This window comes from Tursiops truncatus, chromosome 15 (genome assembly GCF_011762595.2).
Source record: "Tursiops truncatus isolate mTurTru1 chromosome 15, mTurTru1.mat.Y, whole genome shotgun sequence".
NCBI lineage: Eukaryota > Metazoa > Chordata > Mammalia > Artiodactyla > Delphinidae > Tursiops > Tursiops truncatus.
Window position 1 is genome coordinate 39,224,526 of NC_047048.1, and position 17,697 is coordinate 39,242,222.

The 17,697-nt window shown below is 45.8% G+C and overlaps 1 protein-coding gene across 4 annotated transcripts in view; it reads left to right on the plus strand.

The window, feature by feature from the left end:
• The window catches only part of KAT14 (lysine acetyltransferase 14), a 40,567-nt gene that overhangs the window by 15,889 nt on the left and 6,981 nt on the right, over positions 1-17,697 (plus strand). For 3 of the 4 annotated variants that reach the window (XM_019927527.3, XM_073792599.1, XM_073792600.1), the window contains 3 exons: positions 6,579-6,760; positions 8,333-8,752; positions 8,867-9,432. In XM_019927527.3, the coding sequence (XP_019783086.1) occupies positions 6,579-6,760; positions 8,333-8,752; positions 8,867-9,432 (1,168 nt within the window). The remainder of the gene's footprint in view (positions 1-6,578; positions 6,761-8,332; positions 8,753-8,866; positions 9,433-17,697) is intronic. The other variant, XM_073792598.1, reaches the window with a different exon arrangement.

A 17,697-nucleotide genomic window follows, 5' to 3' on the forward strand; every position in this document is an offset into this window, starting at 1 on the left:
TTCTCTGTTCTCTCATTTTGTTTAACTTACTGTGTTTGGGGTCTCCTTTTTGCAGGCTGCAGGTTCGTAGTTCGTCTTATTTCTGGCGTCTGCCCCCAGTGGGTGAGGTTGGTTCAATGGCTTGGGTATGCTTCCTGGTGGGGCGGGACTGGTGCCTGTGTTCTGGTGGGTGGGGCTGGATCTTGTTGCTCTTTGGGCAGGGCCTCATCCGGTGGTGTGTTTTGAGGTGTCTATGAACTTAGTATGACTTTAGGCAGCCTCTCTGCTAATGGGTGGGGTTGTGTTCCTGTCTTGCTAGTTGTTTAGTATGGGGCATCCAGCACTGGAGCTGAGTCTTAGTGTTGAGACAGAGATCTCTGGGAGAGCTCTCTCCAATTAATATTACATGGGGCCAGGAGGCCTCTGGTGGTCCAGTGTCCTGGACTTGGCTCTCCCACCTCGCAGGCTCAGGCCTGACACCCGGCCGGAGCACCAAGACCCTGCCAGCTTCACAGCACAGAAGAAAAGGAAGAAAGAAAAAAATTAAAAACAGAGCCCCCAAACAAATGGTAAAAGCAAAACTAAACAGACAAGGGACTTCCCTGGTGGTGCAGTGGTTAAGAATCTGCCTGCCAGTACAGGGGACGTGGGTTCGATCCCTGGTCTGGGAAGATCCCACGTGCCACAGAGCAACTAAGCCTGTGCGCCACAGGTACTGAGCCTGCGCTCTAGAACCCACAAGCCACAACTACTGAGCTCATGCCCAACAGCTACTGAAGCCCATGCCCTTAGAGCCCGTGCTCTGCAATAAGAGAAGCCACCATGTACTGCAATGAAGAGTAGCCCCTGCTCACCACAACTAGAGAAAGCCCGCACACAGCAACAAAGACCCAACACAGCCAAAAAATAAAAAATAACAGACAAAATCACACAAAGAAACATACACACACATATACACACACACACACACATACTCACAAAGAGAGAACAAAAAAAAAGGAAGATAGCAACCAAACCAATAAACCCACCAATGAAAACAAGCACTAAAATCTAAACTAAGAGAAACAGAACACCAAAAACTAATCAAATGCAGAAAGCAAACCCCAAGACTGCAGTAGCTCCCAAAGTCCACCGCCTCAGTTTTGGGAACATTTGTTGTCTCTTCATGCATGTATTCCACAGATGCAGGGTTTATCAAGCCGATTGAGGGGATTTACTCCACTGCTCCTGAGGTTGCATGGAGAAATTTCCCTTTCTCTTCTTTGTTCGCACAGCTCCTGGGGTTCAGCTTTGGTTTTGGTCCCACCTCTGCGTGTAGGCTGCCCTCAGGCCTCTGTTCCCTGCCCAGACAGGAGGGTGTTAAAGTAGCAGCTGATTAGGGCTCTCTTGCTCACTCAAGCCAGGGAGAGGGAGGGAGGGGTACAGTAGTCATAATTGGAACATGGGACGTGCCTGTGGCAGCAGAGACCAGCATGATGTTGCAACAGCCTGAGGCATGCCGTGTGCTCTCCCAGGGAAGTTGGCCCTGGATTACAGGACCCTGGCAGTGGCATGCTGCACAGACTCCTGGGGGTGTGTGGGTAGTGACCTGCACTCGCACACAGGATTCTTGGTGGCAGTGGCAGCAGCGGTAGTGGTCCATGCCTGTCTCTGGGGTGCGAGATGATAGCTGTGGCTTGCACCCATCTCTGGAGTTCGCTTGGGTGGTGCTCTGCTGTCTGTGGGCACACTGAGCAAGAAGCCCTTCTCCTTGTGTACTCTGAAATTATGATCTCTTGCCTCTCCGGCAGGTCCAGACTTTTTCCTGGTCTCCCTCCTGGCTAGCTGTGGCGCACTGGCCCCCTTCAGGTTGTCTTCACGCAGCCAACCCTAGTCCTCTCCCTGAGGTCTGACCTCCAAAGCCCAAGCCTCAACTCCCAGCTCCCACCCGCCCTGATGGGTGAGCAGACAGGCGTCTCAGGCTGGTGAATGCTGGTTGGCACCGATCCTCTGTGTGGGAATCTCTGCTTTTCCCTCTGCACCCCTGTTGCTGTGCTCTCCTCTGTGGCTCCGAAGCTTCCCCCCTCCACCACCTGCAGTCTCCGCCTGCGAAGGGGCTTCCTAGTATGTGGAAACTTTTCCTCCTTCACATCTCCCTCCCAGAGGCGAAGGTCCTGTCCCTATTCTTTTGTCTCTTGTTTTTTTCTTTTGCCCTACCCAGGTATGTGGGGATTTTCTTGGCTTTTGGGAAGTCTGAGGTCTTATGCCAGCATTCAGTTGGTGTTCTGTAGGAGTTGTTCCACATGTAATTGTTTTTTTTGACGTATTTGTGGGGAGGAAGGTGATCTCCACGTCTTACTCCTCCACCACCTTGAAGGTCTCCCCCTCACATCTTCTTTATCCTTTTATCTATTGATGGGCACTTGGGTTGCTTCCATGTCTTGGCTATTGTAAATAATGCTGCAGTGAACATAGGGGTGCATATATCTGTTCAAATTAGTGTTTTGTTTTCTTCGGGTAAGTACCCAGGAGTGGAATTGCTAGATCATATGGTAGTTCTGTTTTTAATTTTCTGAGGACCCTCCATACTGTTTTGCATTGGCTGCACCAATTTACATTCCCACCAGTAGTGCACAAGGGTTCCCTTTTCTCTACCTCCTCACCAATATTTGTTATTTGTTGTCTTTTTAATCATAGCCATTCTCACAGGTGTGAGGTGATAGCTCATTGTGATTTTGATTTGCATGTCCCTGATGATTAGTGATGCTGAGCATCTTTTCATGTACCTGTTAGCCATCTGTATGTCTTATTTGGAAAAATGTCTTTTCAGATCTTCTGCCCATGTTTTAATCGGATTGTTCATTTTTTTGATGTTAAACTGTATGAGTTTTTTGTGAGGCCTCTTTCTTGATCAAAAAGGGAGACTATGTGTGTTAGAATTTAAAGCAACTAATTTTCTCCTTGATCTAACCAGAGGAGTGAAAGAGAATTAAAAATTACGCTGTGACTCCTTGGCACTCAGTTTCCTGCCTCAGTGCTGTCCTTCCCTTTGGGAACTCTGCTTTAAGCATCAGTGATTGGAAAAGCCCCGAAACCACTCACCTGAGGTGGTCTCCAGTGCTCAGATGTGTCCATGTATGAAAACACAGACTCACTGCCTCCGCAATTAAACATTTCTCATAGCTGCTAAAGATTTACAGTCTGCTCTCCATGGAGCATACTTTAAAATTCTTAATGTTAACCATTTCTCATTTGCCATGGGATCTGAGAGAATAGTGTACTGTATAATGAAGTTTTAAATTTGAATACGTTTTCTTTCAGATCTTATATGTCCTTAATATTTTATTAAGGTTTAAATGTATAAAGGTTTATTAAGGGCTAACCTAAATAACTTTATGTACCCATTGTAGAAGCAAATTAAAAAGTACACAAAAGCTTAATTACTACAGTTTAATTGCTATTTTATATGTGGTCATTTAATCTGGTTTTACAGTCCTGGCCTTGAATTTTTCCCAAAGTTATAATTTTGATTAGTGAAGAATAGTTTGGATATTTTTTCTGTTACCATATTTCATTGATTTTAAGATAAACAGTTTTTCACACTTTGACATCTCTGACAGCTGGCTACATCTTAGAAGTGATGGTGTGTCATAGCTTACTTGATAGCTAGTTTTCCTTCTTGTACACAAAACGGTGTGTCTTAAAGTCAGTGGACCTTATGTTTGATGGAATATGATAAAACACATTCATAGTACTTAAAATTAAAAATATTATACAGGCATGTCTCAGAGATGTTGCAGGTTCAGTTCCAGACTGCTGTTGTAAAGTAAATATCACAATAAAGTGAGTCACGTGAATTTTTGATTTCCCACTGCATATAAAAGTTATGTTCACATTATGCTGTAGTCTGTTAAGTATGCATAGCATTATTTTTAAAAAAGCAGTGTACACACCTTAATTATAAAATACTTAGGCTTCCCTGGTGGCTCAGTGGTTAAGAATTCGCCTGCCAATGCAGGGGACACGGGTTTGAGCCCTGGTCTGGGAAGATCCCACATGCCGCGGAGCAACTAAGGCTGTGCACCACAACTACTGAGCCTGTGCTCTAGAACTCGCAAGCCGCAACTACTGAAGCCTGCATGCCTAGAGCCTGTGCTCTGCAACAAGAGAAGCCACCGCAATGAGAAGCCCATGCACTGCAACAAAGAATAGACCCCGCTCGCCGCAACTAGAGAAAGCCCACACACAGCAACAAAGACCCAACTCAGCCAAAAATAAAAAATAAATGAAAAAAAATACTTTATTGCTAAAAGATGCTAACCATAGTCTGAACTTCAGCAAGTTGTAGGAGTAACATCAGAAGTCACCGATCACAGATCACCATAACAAATACAATAATAATGAAAAACTTTGAAATACTACAAGATCTAAAATATGACACACAGACATGAAGTGAGCAGATGTTTTTGGAAAAATGGCACCGATAGACTTGCTTGATTCAGGGTTACCACAAACCTTCAGTTTTTAAAAACACAGTATCTGTGAAGTGCAGTAACATGAGCTATGCCTGTATGATGAGGGTTCTGGGAAGATGGCAGAGTGGGAAGCACCAGAAATCTGTCTGCCCACCTAGGTAGCAGTTGCATTGGCAGAATCCAGTGTAACTTTATTGGAACTCTGGAGTCAGCTGAAGGCTTGCAACTTCCAGAGGAAGCCTTGGACCATAAATTACAATCAGCGTTGGCCAGTTTTAACTGTGGCAGACGGCCATGCACATATTCCTGGAGCAGCTTGCATACAGTATGGGATCCGGGGTGGACACAAAGGATGCTGTCCTCCAAATATCATATCTGTGCTGATCACTGACTGCTGCTTCTGATCACAGAGGTGCTGATAAAGGCGTGGGCGGCCTTTGTTGTTGCACCTCCTCCATTGTTGCAAGCCCCTCCCCATCTGGCTGAGGTGACTTTAAAGGGACTTATAGGGCTGGCACCTACCTCCCCACTTTCACTTTCCTCTTTGTCCCCTTTTTGGAGCCAGACGTTGAAGACTAAGACATTCAAAAGCACCCACATATACAGGGGAATTAGCCACCCTGCATGTCCGGGGGAGGCACAGGCTTAGACATGGACTGAGAGGACCTTGAGTTTCTGCTCCAGCTGATCTTTGGCACAGAGACAGCCTGCAGCTGTCAAAAACCAGTAAACCCCGGGGAAGGAGGAGAGTCTGGTGTCCAGAGTTAACACATTATTAGATTCAAATGTCCACTGTCCAACAAAACACAAGGAATACAAAGAACAAGGAAAGTATGGCCCATTCAAAGGAAAAAAATAAACTAACAGAAATTGCCCCTGAAAAAGACCTAATGGTGGACTTACTGGACAAAGACTTTAAAGAGCTGTCTTAGAGATGCCCAGAGAACTAAAGGAAGAGGTGGAGAACATCAGGGAAGCGATGTATGGACAAAACAGAAATATCAATAAAGAGATAAGAAGTCCTGGAGCTGAAAAGTACAATAACTGAAATGGAAAGTTCACCAGAGGGATTCAAAGCCAAATAGGACAATGGGAAGAAAAGTGAACAGATCCCAAGGGGCCTGTGGGACAGTGTTGGGCAGTGTAAGAAAGCAAGTGGGATGGGTTCGTTCTGGTCAGACCGCTGGGCAACAGGAGGGGGGCCTGGAAAGGTCAGAACGAGGTGAGACCTTGTTCTGCTCTGACCCACAATGCTGGGGGTCATTCTCCTGTCTCAGATATGTGGTCATGCCTTTATAAAGTTTTTTTGTTTTTTGTGGGGTTCTTTTGGTTTGTATTTTTCTAGTACATCTCTGTTCCTAAGGATACTTTTTTCTCTTGCCTCCCTAGCAGTATTTTTCATCTGTTAGACTGACTTTCTTATGAAGAACTGTTCTTTAGGATTTCCTGTCATTGATTTATGTTTTCAAGGTGGAAATAGAACAGTTTCCTTAAAAATCACTTTTAACAGGAACCTGAATAGTTGACATTTTACATATCATTTAAAATTTTTGTTGTATACACTGTTGTGTAGTTATTTTGAAATGCTTGCTGTATTTTGGGGGGGTTTGGTCAGAGTTGGTAATTCCCCCAAAGTTCAACTCTGTGTTTGTGGGACATACCATATAGTTTTATTCCTACTCTACTATGCGAAGGCAAGTAGCAGACTGAGGGATGCATCCTCCTCCATGGGTAAAATGAACTGTTTACCAGGGCTAATGACTCTCCTGCTTTCTTTCCTGAGAGTTGTGTTTAACTCATACATAAAAGCAGCTCAAGTTAAGTAAAATTAGCCTGTAGAACTCCATAATCATGGATAAGAAGTGTTTTATGAGCTTTGTTTGAATTAACTTCATTTAATCGCCACAGCAGTCTTGCACATTCTATTATCCTAATTTTAAAGATGAAGAAACTGAGGCAGCTAGAAGGTGGTGGAGCTGGGATTTGAAGCCACGCAGAACCCCGAGCCTCTCCCTTATCCATTGTGCTCTGTTCCTTCAAAGAGGGGAAGTTCCATAGCCTATCAGACTTGGAGGCAGAGACTGCACTGTCTATGTAAGGATAGAGTTGAAAAGCCAATAATTTTTAAATTCTTGGACTCTCCAGGAAAAAGACCTCCACCTGGTGGAGCACGGTGGCGGGCTGCCTTAGCGTGGGGAGCCCCATGTACTTCCGCTCAGGAGCTCAGGAATTTGGAGAACCGGGATGGTGGAAGCTCGTCCACAACAGGCCCCCTACCCTGAAACCCGAGGGAGAGAAGCTGTCCATCTCCACTCTGAAAGTGAAAGGTACTGTCGTGAGCTGAGAGATGCCCTTGTAGACAATCCGCTTTGACCAGGCACAGAGCCCTTGCCTCCCCGGAGCTGCTCTGCCCCACAGTTTTATTCTAACACAGTTTTTTATGCCGTAAATAAATATTATACAAAAAATGTTTTATAACTGCCTAATCAAGTTACCAGTTTAATAAATTTCCTTTAGTATCTGAAAGGTTCTCTATTTTCAATCTGTTTATTTATGGTTTTAATCTTTTTAGTATGGAAAATTTTAAATAAACAAATGTGAAGTAATATAGCGAATCCCCTGGTACCTTTGTCTTTACTTCAGCAGTTAACACTGGCAATCTTTGTTTTTTTGTTTGTTTGTTTTAAATATTTATTTATTTATTAGGCTGTGTTGGGTCTTAGTTGCGGGTCTTAGTTCCCCCTCAGCATGTGGGATCTTAGTTCCCCAACCAGGGATCAAACCCTCGTCCCCTGCATTGGGAGGCGGATTCTTAACCACTGGACCACCTGGGACGTCCCAATCTCATTTTATCTTGGCCCCTGGGTCCTTTCTCTCAACCCTCCACACATCCCCACCCTCAGATTATTTAGAAGCAACTTCCAGGCATCAGCACTTCCTTCTTAAATATTTCATGATTTATCTCTTATCCATAAGGACTCTCTTTTGTAGCCTAACCATAATGCCATTTTCACACTTGTAAAAAATTAACAGTAGCTCCTTATATCACACATTGATCTGATTTTTTTATCTGAAAAATTTTTAATGACCTTTTAAAGTTTTCAAAATATAATTGGAAACAAATCTCATAGTATTGAAGGTGTAAAGTCTGAAAGTTCCCCACATGCCCACCCTGCCTGCAGATTCACTCCAGCGGAGCCACTGCTGTCTCTTGTGAAGCTTTCAGAAGTCCTCTCTGCATATTGAAGCATTTTTTTTTACTAAAAAAACCCCCATAAACTGTTTCATACTATATTACTTGTTCTCCATTTTTTTCCCCACTTACCAGTATACATTGGACATCTTCCCATAACAGTACATGTAGATCTACCCTATTTTCTTTTATTTCATTGCATTCCATTGAATGGCTATGTGATAATTTATTAAACCTTTATCCTGTTGATGGACATTTTGGTTATTTCTGTCCTTTTTTGGTATTTAAACAATACTGTAATTACACACATTTGCCAGTTTTTTGTGATAAATTCCTGGAAATAGGTTGCTGTATCAAAGGGCATATTTATTCAGAATTTTAATCATATTGCCAAATTACCCTCCAAAAAGTTGTAATCAAATTTATGCCCTATCAAAAAGGCATGAACTATCCATTTTCCCCCTACACTCTCTGAGCATTATCAAACTTTTAACGTTTACCAATTCCAGTAGGAGAAAGATGGTGCAGAAGTGTTTATGTTTGCATTATAATTCCTTTTTCCTGGTTAAGAGAAATCTAAATCTTAGTTTAGGGCATTCATTGAACATTTATCTCTTTCAAACATGGAAGTGGAGTCACAGTAAGGTAGAAGAAGCAGCTAACATTGAATAGCTATTAAAAAATTTAGATATTTACTCTTTTCCAGCAGCCTCGAAACCAACTTTAGATCCCATCATTACTGTCGAGGGACTTAGAAAGCGGGTGAGTCGGAATCCTGTGGAATCAGCCATGGAATTGAAAGAGAAAAGGTCTCGCACTCAGGAAGCGAAGGACATCCGGAGAGCCCAGAAAGAGGCGGCTGGCTTTCTTGACCGCAGCACCTCCTCGACGCCTGTGAAGTTCATCAGCCGAGGACGTAGGCCGGATGTGATTCTGGAAAAAGGAGAAGTGATCGACTTCTCGTCCCTGAGCTCCTCCGACCGCACCCCGCTGACAAGCCCATCTCCTTCCCCGTCTCTGGATTTCTCTGCCCCTGGGACCCCTGCCTCTCACTCAGCCACGCCCAGCCTGCTCTCAGAAGCCGATCTGATTCCAGACGTGATGCCGCCACAAGCCTTGTTTCACGGTAAGACGGCCCGTCCTCGGGTCTCTTGGGTTGTGTGTGGCTCTGATGGCAGTGTGTGCGCTGTCCCTGTGGGCGGTGGGTCTGCATTCCCCTCCTGCTTTCTGCTCTGCGCAGATGATGATGAGATGGAAGGCGATGGTGTCATCGACCCTGGGATGGAGTACCTCCCACCCCCTCCCGGCTCGGCTGCCTCGGGGCCAGGGGTTGGAGGCAGGAAGAAGGTCAGAGCCCCTGAGCAGATCAAGCAGGAGGTGGAGAGTGAGGAGGAGAAGCCCGACAGGATGGACATCGACAGCGAGGACACAGACTCCAACACGTCCTTGCAAACAAGGGCTCGAGAGAAAAGGAAGCCCGTGCTGGAGAAGGACCGGAAGCCCAAAGGGCCCAGGTTCACCCCTGTGAGCATCTACGAGGAGAAGCTGCTCCTCAAGCGGCTGGAAGCCTGTCCTGGGGCCGTGGCCATGACCCCGGAGGCCCGGCGGCTGAAGCGGAAGCTGATTGTCCGGCAGGCGAAGAGGGACCGGGGGCTGCCGCTCTTTGACCTGGATCAGGTTGTGAATGCCGCGCTTCTGTTAGTGGACGGGATTTATGGGGCCAAAGAAGGAGTTTCCAGGCTTCCAACTGGACAAGCCATGTATAGGACGACCTGTCAGGACTTCAGAATCCTTGACCGGTACCAGGTAAGTGTTGGCCTCGCTCTCCAGCTCCTGGGGCCACAGCTCCAAGGAGCACGTCGGCATGTGGAAGAAAACAGCAAGGGAGAGAGGTACAAAAATGGCTGGGCTGTATTTTTTTTTATTTGTCCAATATGAACATCCTTTCATACATCTGAGTTTGGATTTTTGTTTTCCTTTTGGGGATTCCAGAAGGAACCTAGATGTTTTCTTTGTATCTCTTAGTCCCTGAGGGTGGCTGTACATGGTTTGGGTCGTGGCTTTGATGGACAGGTTTGTTGAGGACATACAGCATACTGGACACTGAGCTGAGCAGGAGTGAAGTCATGTGGACATCTGTGTAGTTAGGTGACACCCTGCAGAAAGAGCAGCTGGGGTTAGTGTGGGTCAGCGTGGCCGGAGGATGCCTGTGTGTGAGCGCTCCCGGGAACAGTTGATTCCACCCAGAAGTGCTGGAATCCGTCTTTCCACGGCAGGAGCAAGGCGGCTTCTCTCCTGTATCTTTGGTGGAGTTTGCTACTAACCATCCTTTAACTGGTTTTGCTAATCTGATGGCTGTAAAATGAAGCCTTGTTTTTTATTTACATTTCTTTGATGACAGGTGAAGTTAAACATTTTTCGTGTTTCCTAGTTGTTTGTGAATTGCCTGTTTGGACTCTTTGCACATTTTCCTATCTGCTTCTTTGGACACTAGTGGGGTCCGGTCTTTGTTGCCAGTGTTCTGATATTACCTAGTGATGATTCCACATGTGGGGCTTTTCTTCCCTGGGGCTGGGCCTTTGATCTGTGGGCCTTGCCATTTGAAATGCTCCTTCTTTTTTTTTTTTTTTTTAAATAATATTTATTTATTTATTTGGCTGCATTGGGTCTTAGTTGTGGCACGTGGGATCTTCTTTGTGACATGCAGGATCTTTAGTTATGATATGCTTGATCTAGTTCCCTGACCAGGGATTGAACCCAGGCCCCCTGCATAGAGAGTGCAGAGTCTTAGCCACTGGACCACCAGGGAAGTCCCTGAAACGCTCCTTCTTGAGTTCTGGAATTTCCTAGCTTCTGTTTTCTCTGGTTTGTCTCTTTAGAGCACCCCTCTTGTTTGGATATTGGACACTCTAGACCAGAGATTTGCAAGCCTTTTCCGTAAAGGGTCAGATAGTAAGTAGCTGTGGCTTTGCAGGCCAGCCCTGCTGTGCAGTGTGAGAGCAGCGTACATGATACGTGATGAATGGGCGTCGCTGTATGCCAATAACATGTATTTACAAAAGCAGGCTGGATTTGGCCTGTGGGGTCTGTAGTTTGCCAAAGACCCTTGCTGTAGCTGGATCCCCTTAATTTTCTTTATTTCCCTATTTCCCAGCTTTCCTTTCCTGGGAAGTAGTAACCTGCCTGCCTACATCCTAGAAGCCTCATAGGGAGGACCAGGAGCTGACCACGCCATTGTTAAACTTCACCTGAATTTCCCTGTTTTCAGGACAGAGCTTCCACCCTTGGCTGCCTCAGAATCTCTTTGGAGCCGCCAGAGTCTAGCCTGCCTTAGGTTTTGGCTCTCCTGGTCTTAGTCACTTGCCAGTTACTCATATGCTTTCATTGCTGTCATCTGCTCACCTCTTCTTTGTGCTCATAGGTTTGTCTTTTTAATCCCTATACTTAATTTTTAAAAGTATGAAATGCATTGTAATTTTTCAAAGTGTGAAATGCGTCGTACCCATAGAAGAATACATAGAACATATGGATATAATTTAGAGGTTAATAAGATAAATAACTATGAATCTAGCTCCTGGGTTAAGACACAGGGCATTAAAAACACTTTAAAGATCCTTCTGGGCACTGCTTGCTCCCCCCAGAGGGAGCTACTTTCTGACTTTCAGTGTTAATCATTCCTCTGCCTTTTTAACGTCTTTATCCCTAAACAATGTACTTTTAGTTGTTTTTTTGTTTGTTTATTTGTTTTGCAAACTAAGTAGAAAGCACAGATGGAGCTGTGCAAGGAAATTGCTGCTATTAGATGAAGGCTTCCAGGAGAAGATAAGCTTTACGGGCTTTTTGGGTCACTGATGTAGATTGAATTGTGTCCCCAAAAGTGTATATTGAAGTCCTGACCCCTGATGCCAGTGAATGTGACCTCATGTGGAGATAGGGCCTTTGTAGGTATAAGTAGTTAAGCTGAGGTCACACTGGAGTAGGTTGGGCCCTTAACCCAGTGTGACTTCTGTCCTTACAAGAGGAGAGACACACAGGAGACATGCCATGTGATGACTGAGGCAGCTTTTACAGCTTTTAGAGTGATGTGTCTGCAGAGCTAAGGGGCAGCAAGCCTTGCCAGCCACGCCAGAAGCCAAGAGAAGGACATGGAATAGATTGCCACCCAGAGCTTCTGAGAGACCACGGCCCTGCTGGCACCTTGATGGCTGGCTTCTGGCCTCCAGAACAATGAGAGAAGGAATACATACATTTCTGTTGTTTAAGGCCCCCTGTTTGTGCAGTGTTGATACGGGAGCCTCAGGAAACTCGTCCAGTCGTGTTCTGGCTTCAGCTGCCGTGACGTGACCCCTTCCTGGGGAAGTCGGTGGCTAAGGTCGTTAAGGAGTCCTGGGAGTCTGAGCATCAGCGGGCTGCAGTGTGTACCAGGGAATGTGCGGAAATCTGGCTTCCCTCCAGCTTGTCAGAGGTCAGGGCGGTTATCTGTGGGGTAAGTGTCCTCCACTGACCCAGGGAGCCCGTGGAGGGAGCAGGGGAACCTCACATGCATTGTGAACCAAGCTAAGCACGGACAAGCCTCCTCAGGTTTACAAGATGGTCCCGTGGGGCAGAGGCTTAGTGACGGTAGCCTCAGGATATCTGCCCCTTGAGTCACACTTGTTGCTCTGTACTGGCCGCCATCGTGGTCCTGGCATCTCCCCTCGCCGGAGCCCCATCTTCCCCTCTGCCGGATTGAACCCCCTGTTTCCTGTTCCCCATCTTTACCTTTTCATAGGTTTACTCCCTTCTTTAGTGAAGCACATCCTAGTGGCTTCCAGAGGAAAGCTGCCCAGGAAGTAAACGTTGAGACCTTGTGTGTCTGAAAGGCCTTGAATTTAGAACCAGAATCCCCAGCTAGCGCTGGGTAAAGCTGAGCGCCAGCTTAACAGCAATACTGGAAGGAAGCCGGCAGTGGAGCAGTGCTTTCAGAGTCTTCGGGAAAGCTAGGTTGAACCGGGAATTCTAGGCCAGTCAGTCCTCTGCCAAGGACCCCCAGTATCACTTCCTTTAGGCCCTTAGGCCAGTCAGAGTCCCTGTAGAAGACTCCTCAGTCTCGGGACCCTTGTGGCCACCGGGAGAGGGGGGTCTCAGCCTTCAGCTGGTGCAGGCCTCACCCTTCAGTGCCACGTGAGCTGCCCGTCCGGAGCCTGGTTAGGCCTTCTGTAGATCTGGGCCCCCGACTCCTGTGGGAGGGCAGCCACCCTGCGGGTGGGAGAGGGGTTGGAGGTTTGGGGCCTTCCTGCTCCAACCACAGCTTTTACCTGCTCCTTAGTTTTTCCCAGTTCCAGAGGAACCTGGTGCTGCCACCTACGTAATTTAGGAGGATTCTGCAGTACAGGTTGGGCCGGTTCTCACTTCACTGAAAGCCAGCTTGGGATTTTGGCTTTAAATCTGCTACTTTGTGTCCATCTGCTTCCCAGTTACTTTGGTTTCTTCCTCCCGATCTTTTTGTTCTTGCCTGCTCGTCTTTTTTTTTTTCTTTTTAAGTCTGTTTCTTGTAGTTGGGTTTTGGGAGGAAATAAAATTGGATGTTTGTGTTTAATCCCCCATCTTAACCTGGAATTTTAGTATCACTTTAATGCAGTTACATAGGGGAGCAGCCGTAAATGCATTTGTTCAATCCATTCTCTTTCTTGTCTTCTGATCAATATATTCATAGCTATAACTGTCTCTATGATATTTTAGCCATGACTCATGACCTTTGAAATGATGTGATTTTTTTATCCAGTCAGTACTTTGTGTTTCGTAATTTTTCTCAGCATTTCCTCTTTAACCCAAGAGTTATTTAGTGGTAAATAGCTCATAGTTTTCTTAGATACATGAGAATTTTTACAGTATCTTTTAGTAATTGATTTAATTTCTAGTCAAATTATATTTAATTTCTAGTCAAATTATCTAGTCAAATTAAATTTCTAGTCAAATTATATTATGTCTAGTCAAAGAAAATAGTCTATTTGATGTTGAATCTTTTCTATAAAGAAAATTGTATGTTCTGTTTTTATTCTTTTTATAGGTCCTAACTTAAGACATGTATTGATTTTTCTCTATTAATTTTTTAATATTATCATGTGCTCTTCACCCTGCAAACAAAAAAATGCCTTTGCGTGCTCTCCTTTGCCTTTTTTCTTTTGTGTTGCTTGTTTAGGTACCAGTAAATCTCACTAAAGTATTCACTCAGTCTCACTTCCCATTGCTTCTTCTGGGTTAACTTCTTGCTAGAGTACTTCCTCTGATAGTTCTTTAAAATACGGTCTTTTTGAGGTTAATTTTTTTTTTTTTTTTTTTTTGCTGTACGTGGGCCTCTCACTGTTGTGGCCTCTTCCGTTGTGGAGCACAGGCTCCGGACACGCAGGCTCAGCAGCCATGGCTCACGGGCCCAGCCGCTCTGCGGCATGTGGGATCTTCCTGGACCGGGGCACGAACCCGTGTCCCCTGCATCGACAGGCGGACTCTCAACCACTGCGCCACCAGGGAAGCCCTGAGGTTAATTTTTAAACCAGTATGCCTCAGAAGATCTTCACTTCATTCTTGCATTTAAATGCTAACATAGTTGGATATAAAATTGTCATTTTTTCTTTTAACGTTTTAGCATTATTACTCCATCATCGTCTTGCTGTAGTGTCGTTCCTGGAGCCACAATGTCAGGCTTACTCTTGTTTCTTTGTAGGTGGCCTCCTTTTTTATTGTCCCATGTCCTGGTAGCTTTCCGATTTTTCCCTTTGTTTTTGATCTTGACTTGTGTTCATGCGTTTCCAGTGTTTTTTGCTCTAATTTATCTTGCTTGGCACCTCTTCTTTTTCAGTTACACGTGTCTGACATGCTTCTTGGTGTTTATCCTCCTTATTCTATGAGCTCCTTGGGACTGTGGTTTTGGTTTGGTGTCTCATTAACTTGGGGAAATTCTCAGTTGTTATTGCTTCGGGTGTTTCTTCTGTTCCTTTTTCCTCCTTCTGCTATTCCCATTATGCATATATTACACCTTTTGTAGTTGTACCACAGTTTTTGGATATTCTGTTCCGTTCTGTCTTTCTTCCCTTTGCTTTTCAGTTTTGGCAGCTTTTCTGTTGACATGTCCTCAAGCTCAGGAAGTCTTTCCTCAGCCACGTCCGGTCTCCCAGTGAGCCCATCAAAGCCGTTCTTCATTTCTGCTACAGTGGTTTTAATCTTAACATTTCTTTTTTATTCTTTCTTAGAAATTCCATCTCTGCTTAGATTACCCATCTGTTCTTTCATGACCTCCACTTTGTTCATTAGAGCCCTTAACGTGCTAATCATAGTTATTCCCAGTTCAGTAATTCCAACATCTCTGCCATATCTGAGTCTGGTTCTGATGCTTCTGTCTCTTCAAACTGTGTTTTTGCCTTTTAGCTTGCCTTGTAATTGACAGCCAAGGATGGTGTCCTGGGTACAAGGCACTGTGGGAATAGGCCATTAGTGATGTGGTGGGGAGGTGTTCTACAGTCCTCGGATTGGTCCTCAGTCTCTAAGTGAGCGTGTGCCCCTGGGCTGAGACTCCACAAGGGCTTCTCAGTTTTCCTCCCCCGTTAGGTGGGACAGGGTGACTAGAGGGGGCAGGGGCTGGCTATTCCCTTCCCTCAGGTAGGTTAGGCTCTGGCAGAATAGTTTCGCCCGAGGGCAGCCTTGTTAAGGAGCACAGATACCCTGACAGTTCAAAATGAGCTACTGCCAATGGCAGCAGGAGGGGATTTTTCTTTGATCTTCACAGTGAGCACCTGGTAGAGCCTCCTAGAGGTAAAACTCACGCAAGTGCGGGGCCTCCCTGGTCTCTGTTCTCTCAGACTTGTCCCCGCTGAGCCTCCAGCAGTTCATCGATTGCAGGTAAGGTTTTCCCCTCCCGGCACTGCTTCCCGAGGCTTCTTACTCCAGTAGGTTGTGAACCTCTGTATCCACTTGTGTGTCTCCAGTCTGTGAGGCAACGGTTTGCCCTGTGACCTTACTTCTCTGATGGGTCGGAGAAGAGTTGATTTTCAGCTTGTGCAGCCTTTTCCTTGTTGTGGTGGAGTGAGGACTTCCGAGCTCCTTACATGCAGGACTGGAACCCGAAGGGGAACTCATGCTTCTTTATTTTGGGAAATTCCTCATCATGCTCTTTAAATACATTCCTCCTTTATTTTTTTCCTCCCCTTCTGGACTCCTAATATGAATGTTGACGCCATTACTTCTTTATCTCTTCATTTGGTTTTTTGAAGAGACCTATCCTTAACATTGTTTGTTGAGTGCTTACAGGCAGACCTCAGAGATGTTTCGGGTTCAGTTCCAGACCACTTCATTAAAGCAAATATTGCAACAGAGAGAGTCACGTGAATATTTTGGTTTCCCAATGCATGTAAAAGTTACGTTTACAGTATAGTGTAGTCTAACAAGTGTGTAATAGTATTATCTCTAAAAATCCAATATATATACCTTAATTAAAAGATCCTGTATTCTTGGGGCTCCCCTGGAGGTGCAGTGGTCAAGAATCCGCCTGCCAATGCAGGGGACACGGGTTCGAGCCATGGTGCAGGGCTAAGCCTGTGCGCCACAACAACTGAAGCCCGTGTGCCTAGAGCCCGTGCTCCGCAAGAAGAGAAGCCACCACAGTGAGAAGCCTGCGCACCGCAACAAAGAGTAACCCCTGCTTGCCACAAATAGAGAAAAGCCTTCATGCAGCAACGAAGAACCAATGTAGCCAAAAATAAAAATAAATGAAAGAAATAAATTTATTCTTTTTTAAAAAAGATACTTTATTCCTAAAAAATACTAACCATCATGTGAGCCTTCAGTGAATTGTAATCTTTTTGCTGGTGGAGAGTCTTGTCTTGATGTTGATGGCTGTGGACTGATCATAGTGACTGTGGCAGTTTCTTAAAATCAGTCAACAGTGAAGTCTGCCTTATTGATTGACCCTTCCTTTCATGAACAATCTCTCTGTAGCATGAAGTGCTGTTGGATAGCATTTTATCCACAGTTAGAACTTCTTTCAAAATTGGAGTCAGTCGTCTTAAACCCTGCAGCTGCTGCTTTGTCAACTAAGTTGCAATATTCTAAGCCCTTTGTTGTCATTTCAACAGTTTTCACAGCACCTTCACCAGGAGTAGATTCTAGAGTAGTGTTCCAGGCAGAAGCTGAGGATGTTTAAACTGGTGTGGAAGCAAGGGAGAGGAAAGGGGTGGGGACTGTGTGCATCCAGGTCTTTCACAGACCTCACCTTCCCATTTAACCTGATGCTGTTTCATGGGCTCAGGGGCTGCTGTAATCTCTGCTGCATTACAAACCAGCCCAAAACTTAGTGGCTTAAAACAGTAACTATTGGGCTTCCCTGGTGGCGCAGTGGTTGGGAGTCCGCCTGCCGATGCAGGGGACACGGGTTCGTGCCCCGGTCCGGGAAGATCCCACATGCCGCGGAGCGGCTAGGCCCGTGAGCCATGGCTGCTGAGCCTGCGCGTCCAGAGCCTGTGCTCCGCAACGGGAGAGGCCACAACAGTGAGAGGCCCGTGTACCACACACACACAAAAAACAGTAACTATTTAATTCTTCTTCTGAGTCTGTGGGTTGACTGGCTCAGCTGGGTGGTGTTCTCCTTCATGTGCTGAAGGAAGGGGCACCCTGTGGCTCCACTCAGCTGGGAGCTGGGTCCTCCAGAGCCTGTCTCCGTGTGGCCGCCAGCCCTTCAGTGGTTGCGCCTGGGCACCGTGGCAGCTGGGCTCGAGGAGGGAGGAAGTGGAAGCCGCCGGCTCCCTTATGGCCTGGGCTCAGAAGTCCCAGAATGTTACTTTATGCCATATTCTGACTGGTCCAGCCTGTCCCAGGCTCGCCGGATTCCAGGGGAGGGGACATTGGCTCCGCCTTTCCATATGGGGAGACACTTGTACCTTCAGGCACAGGAGGAAGCATTGGGCCATATTTGGAAACTCTATACCACAACTTTGAATTTCACTTTGAAATGCAAAGTCCTGGAAGAATTTCAGAGTTGGCCTTTGAAAGTTTTGGTGTCCGGTTTGGGAAAGTAATCAGAGCAAATTATTAAGGAAAGAA